Here is a 12,846-nt window from a genome sequence, read left to right as displayed (position 1 = left end):
CTTACCTACCTTGTGAATTTTAAATAGAACCTCACAGAGGTTATAGGCTTTTTCAGCTCGTATCCAGTCTAATGTGCTTACCTGTACAGCCAAAAGAAAATGTTATTACAGATTCATACTTTTTTTGCTTAACAAAAAATTATCCAGCTATTATAGAGGGTTTTTTTTCTTCATTTCTTTGAAAAATTGTTAATCTTTACATTTTTATGCACTAGTTAGCTGAAGGCTGTGCACCAAGTTCTTTCAACAAGTAATGATGATGAAGTTAGAAACTACCCTGTTTCCTTGAAAATAAGACATCCCCTGATAATAAGCTCAAGCGCGTGCGCTAAAATAAGCCTCCGTCTGAAAATAAGCCCTCCCCGAAAATATTTAAGCGCAGAGCTGGAAATCAGGTAAGACAGCAAGAGGATCCCCATCTTGCTCCACATGCCCCAAATTCATAAGACCTCCCCGAAAATAAGGCCAAGAGTTTATTTCAGGGTTCAAAAAAATATAAAACAGGGTCTTATTTTCAGGGAAACACAGTAGTGTTTGTAAAGTTTTAATAGTTTTTCTTTTTTTTCTTTTTAAATGACAAATAGTGGAGATTTTGGCACTTAGCTAGAGATTAAAATTCTTCATGTTTTGTTTTTTATGACTATTTTCGCATCAATATATACTAAGCACTATCTGTACAATCTCAATAATCCCTTTGTACACTCACTGATATTGTATTATATCTCTGTGTAATTATTCTTTTTCTCCTTTCACTTGCTTGTTCACTTTTTCATTCCTTCTTTTTTAAAAAATATATTAATCTATAAATTAAAAACAAAACAACCTTTCCATATGTACTTTGTTTTTTTTAAAAAACAGGGAATCTGTGGATAAATAATTCCATACATGTTATTTATCCTGAGGTAATACTAATTGTATCCCATCTTTATATGGGAAGAACACAAATATAGAGGTAAGTGGAAAATCTGGGCCTTAGATATTATTTACGCACATATCCCATTTTTCTTTTGTGAAACTGTTTGAGTTGCCAAGAAAACTTCCAAGTAAAAGTTTTCCTAAACTGAACTAGCTGTGTTTGCTTTAACACCGAGATAGTATTATGGAAAAACAGCAATAGAGAGGGAAGGATTCAGCATATGCTTATGTAACTAGCAGAATATTTATTTATTTATTTATTTATTTATTTATTTATTTATTTATTTATTTATTTATTTATTTATTTATTTATTTATTTATTGTTGAATTTATATTGCCGCCTATTCGCCCATGGGACTCAAGGCAGCTTACAAAATTTAAAACCACATTAAAAAATAAAACTAATAAAATAAATATAATAAAATCCCCCCCCACCCCCTGACCCAGCGACAGATCACATAAGCCATTTAATGGGCTCCATCCCATTCTGGGTTCCCCAGGCCTGCTGGCAAAACCAGGTCTTCAGCACCTTCCGGAAGAGTATTAGAGTGGGGGCCATTCTAATCTCTGGGGGAATGATGTTCCAGAGAGAGGGAGCCACCACGGAGAAGGCCCTTCTTCTGGGTCCCACCAGGTGTATCTCCCTCAGGGATGGGACTCGCAGAATCCTCAAATATTTATTATTTTATTTTATTATTCATATTTCTATGCCACTCACTCTCCGAGGACTCTGGGCGGCTTACACCAAAGACAGTATACTAAATAGCATATTGCCCCCAACAATCTGGGTCCTCATTTTACCCATCTTGGAAGGATGGAAGGCTGAGTCAACCTTGAGCTGGTGAGCAGATCTGCTGATCTGTTGAACTAGCAGTCAGCTGAAGTAGCTGCAGTACTGCACTCTAACCACTGCGCCACCTCGGCTCTTATATATATATATATATATATATATATATATATATATATATATATATATATATATATATATGGATATCCTCATAGCATGGTAAACATTTTGATCAATCAAGGCAAAAGTTGCCTTCTTTAATTGTTATAGAGATTTCCAGCATCTCCTCAATCTTGTGTCATAGTTTTATACTAGCTTCATTCCATAAACCCTGAATTTTTGCTGAATACGTGCTGTGTTTTTGATAATACCTAAAACCCCACATGATCATATTTATTCAGATCTTAATTCAGAGTTCAATTTCTTTCATCATGGCTACAACAGCCAAAAAATAATTAGTTTCTTTGCTCTACTGCTGCTATTATTAGATTTTTTTTAATGCAGAATGAGCCATGATCAAATAATTGAAATCAAAATGCTTTCTATAATATAGTTTTGGGGAAAGTAATGGAATGTCTTCAATTCAGGGGCATCTGATGGGGGAGGGGTTGAGTGTGGGTCAGAGTGATACACTGGTTTTGCAGTATTGCAACACAAACCATTTATACATGTATTCCAATGCTGCATGTATGACCCTAAAGAGTTTGGGGTGTGATGCTGCAGTTCAGATTTTGCCATTCCGATGAAAGCAGGAAGACTCTCTGTATGTCATTCCTTGAAGTTGATCTGTTTTTGCTATACTGAATTATAGATTGGTAGAACATGTTTTTCACTCTCAGTTTTGGGTAACAGAGTTGGAGTTGATTTATATAAATTTCCTTCTTTATATCTAGGCTTAACACAATAAAAGTTTAAAGAATACATCACCTAGTGCATTTAGGATCATTTTTATTTGCACACTCATTTAAAGATGATCAAGGCTAAAGCATATTCTAAGTATTGTAAAAACAGTACCACAAAAAATGAATGAAATAGTGAAATTTGTATTAGTTATGTATGGTCAACATTTACACCGGCAATGTTTTATAAACTCTCAAGTGAGAAAACACTCATAATACAGTGGAGAAAAAACTAAAAAGGAAATTGACAGTATATGCAATGTTTTTTTTCTGAAGACTGTCATACTTTTCCAAGCTATAGAATTCTACACAAGGCACTATGCAATAATGTTTATGTGTGTGCCTTTGTGTATGTGTGTATTTCTAGTCAACACAAAACGAAGAAAATGTAAGTCTCCAAATCTGAAACACCAGAGAATAAGCTCTCCTGAATACAGTGGGATTTCCAAGTAAATATGCATATTCAATAAAGCAATAATTCTTCATTTCTGATTTCAGAATTATACTTTATATGTCCAAATGCAAATACCTTCAGTGTTTCTTTTTTAAAATGTTTTTTTAAAAAAATATTTATAGTTTTTTCTTTAACATCCATAAGTGCTTAATGAACAGTGTATTGTCTGGGTCGATATACTTTATACACAATACTAATGATAATAATACTATTTAAATATACATAATCATAATATTTTAATATCTAACATTTATGTATACATTGTAGTTATGATATATTCTATATCAGTATATATAATACTGATATACTGATTATATAGAATATATAATATTCTATTATATATCAGTATACATAATACTATTTTCCCAATTTCTACTTTCTACCTCTTTTTTCTAACTCTTAAAGCCACCATATTAAGAAGTATTCTATATCTATCCATCATCTCTTGCCCTTTTTAGAATTTCAACTCTTATTGACTTTTTGGTAAATCTTTCATGTTTCTTCCTCGGAATCTTTTATCTCCTTACATCACACTTATTTAATCTAAGAATTTCATCTGCCTCAACCCCTATCTCTTGCTGTTGGATCTCTAGAACACCCATCGGTAATTTTTTCATCACTTTTGGGAGATCTTTCTCTTTATTTTCTTCTATATTTTGAGTTCTTAAAGAGTAATCTATCTGTTCCATTTTAAGAATTATTTCTATCTCTTCCATATCTTTATCTGCTTGTATCATTTTTTGATTTATTTCCTCTATTATTTCCCCAGCTCCTGATTTCTCCTCTATTTTCTGAGTTTTTTGTTCATCTTTTATTGTCATTTGCTGGGTTTTCTAGTCTCACATCTGTATCCTGCATCAGTTCCATCATCTCCCTATGATTCCTTGTCATATCTTCCTCAATACATTGAAACATCAATAATATTTCTTTATTATTGGAGCGGCGGGAACGGCTGGAAAATAGCGGGCCCCTGCCAGGCTCTATGAAATGCAGCCGGCAACTGCTTGCCTATGGGGTCAAGCCGCCCTGGAGGGGTGGTGAAGAAAGGTGGTGGTGGTGCTTGGTCGATCATGAGGAAACCACAATTTCCTCATTGATCTGAAGAAAGCTCTTCCAAACGGCAGCAGGGACGATGGCCATTTTGGTCTATCACAACCTGGGACAACCGGGACACTAAGATCTTGTGCTGGAGCGGCACGTGGACAGAGCAGTGAAACTGAGTGAGATAACTTCCAACTTTTACCCCAAATATTTAACCCAAGTTAAAAATTACAAAAAGCAATCTTCAAATAATAAGAAAGCGGCAACTGAATTTATGGAGAAGGATTAAAGACTAAAAATCAAAAAGAAAGACTAAAGATTAAAGACTCTGACACAAAAGAAATATTTAAAGGATATTTTAAAACACATAAAGCTTGGAAAAAGTTGAATAACATTACGAAAAGTGATTATTGGGAGAAATTGCTTTTCTAAACTCTTTACCCCCCCCCCCCCTGAATGTTTGACAGTCAGCTGTTTTGACTTTTACTCTTTGTTGAATGCTGGAATTGGGAGCAGGGAAGCCATCTACTGGAAGAAGAAGATAACTGCAATGTGGGAAATCTGAGTGAAAGTGATGAAAGGAGAGAAAGCAAACAATACCTGGAAGGCTATTTGAGGCTATTTGGAAGCTTGGATATATCTACTGAGCTGTTTGAAGATTTTTAAAGCAAACAGAACTATAAATATCAAAACTTTATTGAACTGTTCATTGAAAGATTTTAGGAAACCTGGTGGGATGAGCTGGATTTGATTCACTAACATCATTTGATAGATCATCCTACGAGGCAAAAGAAGAAAAGCGATAGAAAGGGGAGGCGAAAAGGGGGGCAAAAGAGAAAAAATTTGGATAACTGGGAAGGTGTAAACTGGAAACTATAAAGACTATAAAGTATTAATTTATAGCTTTTAAGGACTAGAAAGCTAGGGGACTTGGAGGAATAATTTTGGGATTTATAAATTTATTAATAATTAACTTTTTTGAAGCTTTTAGATATTGGGTTACTGGAATATTAGAGATATATTGAGTAATTTGTAATATATTAATTTGGTACAAAATGACCCAGCAGGAGACAATAAAGTTCTTTGAAGAAATGTTAATGATGGTTAAAAAATTTTATGAAACTGTGACAAAGAATCAGAAGGCGATGATGGGATTGTCCAAAGAAGTGAGTGTAGAAGACACTCAACAAATGGTGGGAAAAGATGAACAAAATATTCAGAAAATAGATGAAAAATTAGAAGGCGTGATAGAGGAGACAAATCAAAATAGGCTACAAGAAAACAAAAACAATGAAAAGACAATAATAATAAATACTAAGAATCGAATAGATAATTCCTTAAGAGCTTACAATAGCACAAAGAAAAAAAAGGAAGACTTTCCAAAAATAATGAAAGGGTTACGGATGGGCATCCAAATGATGCAGCAGAAGGAGATAAGGCAGAGGGAACATTCAGTCTACATAAAAATCTAAGAAATATAGGAGCCCAAGAAAGAAATATAAAAGAATCACCAAAAAGTCAATAAACAATGAAATTCTAAAAAGGCTGAGAGATGATGGATAGAGACATAATATCTTGTAATACTGTGATTGTATTAAAAACTAATAGAAACAAATAGAAAGTATAAATTGGGAAAATAGTAACACATATATAGATATATAATAGAAATTATTATAACCACAAATATACTAAGCTTAGGAGGTGGAAGATGGTGATTAGGCATATTTAAATATATTATTACTATTATTATTATCAGTCCTAGAGGAGATCAACCCTGATTGCTCTTTAAAAGGCCAGATCCTGAAGATGAAATTCAAATATTTTGGCCATCTAATGAGAAGGAAGGACTCACTGGAGAAGAGCCTAATGCTGGGAAAGATTGAGGGCAAAAGAAGAACAGGACGACAGAGAATGAGGTGGCTGGATGGAGTCACTGAAGCAGTAGGCATGAGCTTAAATTGACTCTAGAGCCGTGATGGCGAGCCTATGGCACGCGTGCCACAGGTGGCATGTGGAGCCATAGTGGTGGGCACACAAGCTCAGCACAGGCGCATATGCATGTGCCGGCCAGCTGATTTTCGGGCCTTCTGGGCCTACCGGAAGTAGGGAAACAGGTGTTTCCGGCTTCTGGAGGGCCTCGGAGGGTGGGGAAGGCTGTTTTTGCCCTCCCTAGGCTCCTAGAAAGCCTCTGGAGCCTGGAAAGGGCGAAAAACGGGGCCATCGTGCCATCGCGTGCCAAAAGCAGGGGGAATGCAAGGGGGCAGGACACATAGAATTATGGGTGTGGGCATATGCGTGTGCAACCCCCCCGCATTCCCCCCATTTTTGGCACGCAATGGCAAAAAGGTTAGCCATCACTGCTCTAGAGGATGGTACAGGACAGGAAGGCCTGGAGGAACGTTATCCATGGGGTCACGATGGGTCGGACACAACTTTGCAACTAACAACAACAAAATGTATTATTATGATTAACAGTGTGCAAAAATATATTGGAATTTATAGCTTTTAAGGACTGCAAATTCAGGGGACTTAGATATATAATCCCGTAACCGATTAAATTTTATTAATAATTGGTTTTATTGGTGCTTATAGAAAACTGAGATATTGGAAATATGGTGGAATTTGAGTAATACTTAAAATATTAAAATACTGGTGACTTAACAGGTATCAACAAACACATTGTATGAAGAAATGTAATTGATGTTTAAACATATTTTTGGAGAAAGTGTTAAAGAATCATGAAGACAGAATAGTACTGTTTAAAGATAAAGAGGTGAATATGGAAGAACCCCAACAAGTGTGGGGGGGGGAGGTACAAATTGGGAAAATAGTATTATACATATTGATATATAAAAGAATATAATATAATTATAATGAGCATATTAAGGTTAGAAGTTGGAAGATAAAAATTATGTATATGTAATTGTATTATTACTGTTAGCACTGTGTACAAAATGTATTGACCTAGTCATTACATTACATACATATTTTGTTAGTCCACAAAATACGTTGGTTGTTAAAGGAAAACTGCAAATAAAACATACAAAAAAAAAATCTTTATGAACTGTATTTGTTTTCCCCTATTGAAACATTTTGTAATAATTTAGTACACTGAAAGTTACGCAATATTTCACCAAGGTTCCAATATTCCAATTGCCCAGAAAAACCAAAAATGCCATTATTAATAAAGTTTACTCAGTCCTGAGATTTTTCCTCAAAATCCCCAAAATTGATAGTCCTTAAAAATTTCCAATTTGCACCCTTAAAATTATCCAAATTTTTAAATCTTGTTTAATTTTTCTTCTTTCTTCTTTTGTCTCATAGTGTTCTATCAAATCGTATTAATAATCAAGATTGGCCCACCAGATTTCCCCAAATCTCTTTAATCCACAGAATCAAGTGTTCAGTTTCAAGGGTGTTGCTTATTAATTATAGTCCACCTTGCCTTGGAAGTATTTCATGAGCCTTTAGAAGATTTTTAAGGCAGTTTTTCTGACATATAACACTGGTAGAGCTCTAGGAAAATGAATAATTTCCTTATATCATCTCTGCAAAATAATTTACAAATTATCATATTTTACCATTTTTAAGATATTCTTAACATCCTTATTTCAAGGGGCTTGAACTTGGTATTCTTTGTCTTGTTAATGTATTATTTGCAAACCAGTGAGACTTACTATAAAATAAACCTCCCAGAGTTTTTCCATTACTATCAAATTTAAAATCTTCTAAAAGTAAACATAATTAAAATGAATTAGAAGTGGGAAATGCCTGGTAATAGCTTATTGAGAACATTCTCAATTCAGTTTTATTCAACACGACAGAGTCTAGAGGTCAATAATATGGAAGACTTTTACTGGCAACAAGACAAAAGCATAAAACTTAATTTTCAAACCCTAATTAGCCTCTTGAGCAATCATGGTTACAAAATAATTGCAAAGATTATACCTACTTAATTCTTGAAAAGTTGTTTAATCCTATAGAGTTCTGTTCAGTCTCATTTATAAGGAATACCATAATTTTAAGTTCTTACAAAGGCAGAACAGAACCTGATATCACCAGACCTGTGAGCTTTTATAATTAATATACAAGTGAGACTCCATTTTAGGAGGTTGATTGATGGGTGAACAATTCAAAATATAAGCAAGGTATCATTAAAGCTGTAGAAGAAAGCACTATCTGAAATTAGTAATCATATTTTTTCAAAGCTGATATAAATATATAAATTGATTTTTAAAGGCAGCTCATTAGAATTGTTAAATCTGCAACTAGAGGAATTAATTTAATTTCCCCACTGGTTCTGAAAAAAAGTCAAAGTGGGAAACATTAGGTTGCTGTTTATCATCAGCCAACTTCATTGCTTAAACACCTTTTGCCAATTTAGTCTGAGCAAATTACAGATTTACAACTTTACGCATCTGAATTTTTAATTACATTTGCATCACAGTGAGAACATGAATCAAGTGTAAAGAAAATAATGTGAAAATTGCATTCCTAAAACACTTTGAATGCTATTCTGCGACCCACTTACACAGAAGCACTCTTGAATTCCAATGGCTTCATTTACAGATAAGCTTATACCAAACTGCAAGTTTAACATTAACATTTTATTGGATTCATGTGGGACTTAATTCTGAATAAATATATGAGAGTTTAGAGTCAAATTGTAAATGTTGCTAGTCAGGGAGTTTAATAAATGTGCTTATTTTGGTTACTTTTATTGTTTAATTCTGAACTGAGAGGTAATTTTGCACATGACCTGAATTAGTTGTCAATGGTTTTAGTTTTTTGTTGAGGGTGATCTAATGTACCTCAGGCAACAATCAAATCACCAAACATACTGTGATGATTCATCCCCTAATTTATAAGTTGGAATAATTAAAGAAATACTTAATAGGAAGAGTAGGTGGAAATATCACCTACAGCAGGGGTGTCAAACTCAAGGTTCGTGGGGTGCTTAGATCTGGCCCACGGGGCCGTCCTGAAAACAGCAAAGGACTGGCCCGTGGGTACCTCTGCCAGCAAAAACAGATCTGGGGGGGGCCACACATTTTTGCTGGCTGGAGGCCATTGCAGCCAAAAATGGGGCCAGAGGAGCCATGTGTGGGCCCATCGACTCCTTTTTCAAAGAAACGGAGTTGGTGCAAAGAAAACTAAAAACAAAACAAAAGGAGAAATGTTTCCCCTTTAGCATTTGAGTATGCAAGAAGGGACAGGAAGGGAGAAAGGGAAGAGGGAAAGACAAAGAAAAAGAAGAGAGTACGGAAAAATAAGGAAAGAGAAGAAGGAAGAAGAAAGGAGAAGGAAGAGGGAGGGAGGGAGGGAGGGAAGGAAGGAAGGAAGGAAGGAAGGAAGGAAGGAAGGAAGGAAGGAAGGGGATTATAATGAGAGGGAGGGTCTGAGGGAAGTCCTGCTTTAGCACTTGGCCACCACAGGTGCCCCTTGACACGAGTGATGTCGAGCTGGCCATGTCCATCCCAGCCTCCCGAGGTCAAACACAACCATGATGCAGCCCTCAATGAAATCGAGTTTGACACCCCTGACCTACAGCAATAGCTGAAGCTTATGTAACCTGTGTGCAGATTAGAGGGGAGCTTGCTTCCTATTTCTTCCCTTGGATTCTTGCTTCCAAGTTAAATCTGGGTCTGGAGTAGCTGGGGTTACCATTAACAGCTGCCTACTCTTTGGTGACTTCTTTCTAGCTGTTTTCCTCTTGGGGGGAGAAAGCTTTTTCCTTCATAGGAATAAAATTCACAAGAGAAGAAGACAATAAGAACCTACTCTTCCTGGATATAGTCATCAGCATAGGGAACAATGGCAGGTAACAAACCCAAATATATTTAAAAATAACCCATGGTAACCGAGTGCTTCAGTACCAAAACCACGCAAGAGGAGCTGCATAAGAATATTTTTCAGTCAAGCAAAAACCGAGCGTAGTACCCCAAAGAAAGCAAACTACTTATACAACCACTTCCAATACAATCAATATTGATGCAACTTTATTAGCACACAACCTTTCATAACACAGCCATCAAAACCTATTAAAAGGGTAACTTTCCCATATATCAAAAACTTCTCTGAGACAACCAATGGACTATTAAAATGCTTTTGCACTGGCCACTGTTGCATACAAACCAATGAAATCCCTAAAAAAACCACCCTTAAGCTGAAAGATGTAGTAACAAGAAAAGAAACAAAAGTAGTCATCTATCATGAACAATACAAGGATTGTAATAGCCACTACACAGGGCAAGCCACACTGGCGAGCAAGCAAATTGGTTCCTAAATAAGTTTCCAGACAATTTCTGGGTAACAATACATTCATATATTTTAAAACCGGAGATTATTAAATGTTCTAAAACTAATAAATTATAAACATTAACATGTAGATCTAAAATATTTTAACTTATGACTTAATTCTTTAAAATAGTCAACTAAATAGAATAAAAACTTGCTCCAAATCAAATTCTTATAACATACGGGAATTATGTAATTTGTCATGTTGGGCAGATTCACTTTTCCCTTTAACTTGGCTGACCTAACTGCAAAGAAAGCAATCCGTTGTGTCACAAACAAGTTGGTACCTTTAAGAGAAAATTCAATTTACTTTTAATATTCCAATTCCTCATATCATCAAGGAACAAAAATAATTAATCATCCCTATATTTAGCTTACAACCAGTATTCTAATGGCTAATGCAGCTGAAGTTCTATTTCACCTGGTCTGCAACTACAGACTCTATCTTGCAATGGGATGATTGGGACTCTGCCTTTTTGCATCATTTTACACATTTGCTCAAATCAGACAAGAGTAAAGATTATATGATCTTTATTGAAAGGACAAATACTTTTCTTCTTGAAATTGGGAGTTAATTCTTGTGAGGTCCTTGGTGCTCTCTGAGCTTGGATGTTATCTTGAGGATGTTTCAATACCTAGGTATCCATTACCCACTATCATCGTGCTAGAAGGGAGTGGGGTTTGCTCTATGTTTATATACAAGTGACTTGCCCTGTCAATGTGGGTGGGAGTGCTCCTGGTGGTTCCTTGATTAGGTTGTTGTTTACTGTTTGTTTGATTGCCTGAGTTGATAGCTCCTCAGACCAAGTTAAGTCCAAAAATGCTAGAGAATTCTTGGAAGCCTGGCACTCAGACAAATCAGCCATCTACAGGCACATAGAGACAAACAACTTCTACATACCATTCAAAAGAGACAATAAAAAATTAAAGTCCATAACACCTCCTTGCCAGCAATCATCACAGATAAGCAAAGATTAACATCAAGATTAATATTAGGCCAACAATCAAGCAATAAGCAATACACTACCAAATTCCTTGATTGGGGTATTGCTTATTTCAAATAGTAAACAACAGCTTAATCATGGAACCACCAAGAGCACTCCCACCAACATTGACAGGGCAAGCCACTTGTATATAAACAGAGAGCAAACCTCTCTCCTTTGTAGTACTGATGATGGTACCTAGCAGGGTAATGAAATGTCTACAAGAAAATAACCAAGCTCAGAGAGCACCCAAGGCCTCCATAGTTCAATCTGAGCTACAAATAGTCTCTTCTATTGCATTTAATTCTAGCTAGCCATTTCATTGATTTCATAACCAACATAACTTCTACGTCCATCTGTCCTTTAACATCTAATATAGTTTGACTGAAAATATATATTAACAATAGGTACAGTGAAAGCCCTGCCCATTAGAGCCATCTGGTAGTGTCTGTTTGGAGAAAATTATACAACTATGGTAGGACTTGCCAAGGTTTTTTTTTTTAACCATCTGCTCATGTAAGCAAATCGGAGGAAGCATATCTGCAATTATTTGAGTTAACCTGACCCAGTAATTAAACAGAATAAAACAGTAGGCCTCTGAGTTCATCTCAGTGGGTGATCTGAGTTCATTTCTGATGGTATGTGCTAGGGAAACTCTTGATGTTCCTAAGATCAAATATAGAAAATGATTTTGGACTGTTTCAATTCCCTTAATTGTAGCAAAACTCCATATTTGATACTAAGGTTAGCAAGGACAGCATCTTTGTCTTAGAAGTCTTCATGATTGGTTTAAGTGAACTTGGATCCCTTTAATTCAACAACCTGTTCAAAAGTTAAAGACACGCAATTGCCTTCAGCTAGTTCCTTTTTATCTGAGAAATACTGAGATAAGGAAAATATACAACCTGCCTTATTTTATAGGAATTTTTAAATCACTGCTTCCTTTCCTACCAAAAACCATCATTTTTGATGTCATACTATTAATTACTAGATTGATAAGATACATCCCTGAATAACAACTGGCCATTAGAACACATGATGAAAATTTGTTAATCTCTCTACCCACTGACAAATTCATAATTATTTCAACTAGGAAGGTGTCACATTTTAGATCAAACCAAATCTAAAAACACTAGTGAGTTCCTGATTTGTGTGAGTTCCTGAGGCATTCTGACAAACCAGTCATCAACAGACATAATGATAAAACTCACTCACACACCATTTAAAAGATGCAATCAAAAACCTAGAAAGAAAAGAAGCGGTCTAGAATACATCCTCTCCAGCAACCAACATTCAATAAGCAGCACACAGAACCTGATAAACGATCACGATTCTATACCTCTATATATTTATCTAGGGTTCTCTACCAAAGTCCTGAGAGTCTGAGGGTTCTGCACAGTATCTTATCTATTCCTAACAATGCGCTTTTCTGGGCAGAGAGCTCTGAGCTTGTTCTTGGGAGGTGTTGGA

General features: G+C 35.6%; 1 protein-coding gene across 1 annotated transcript in view; it reads right to left on the bottom strand.

Moving 5' to 3' along the window:
• The window catches only part of SNTG2 (syntrophin gamma 2), a 255,669-nt gene that overhangs the window by 28,415 nt on the left and 214,408 nt on the right, over positions 1-12,846 (bottom strand). Inside the window, exon 13 of the mRNA XM_070955055.1 lies at positions 10-81. Within this exon, the coding sequence (XP_070811156.1) occupies positions 10-81 (72 nt within the window). The remainder of the gene's footprint in view (positions 1-9; positions 82-12,846) is intronic.

The sequence above is a fragment of the Pituophis catenifer genome, unplaced genomic scaffold, assembly GCF_029215685.1.
Source record: "Pituophis catenifer annectens isolate HBS135680 unplaced genomic scaffold, rPitCat1.0.hap2 SCAF_1, whole genome shotgun sequence".
NCBI lineage: Eukaryota > Metazoa > Chordata > Lepidosauria > Squamata > Colubridae > Pituophis > Pituophis catenifer.
The sequence above is the reverse complement of the archived record's forward strand: the minus strand, read 5'-3'. Positions and strand labels throughout refer to the sequence as shown.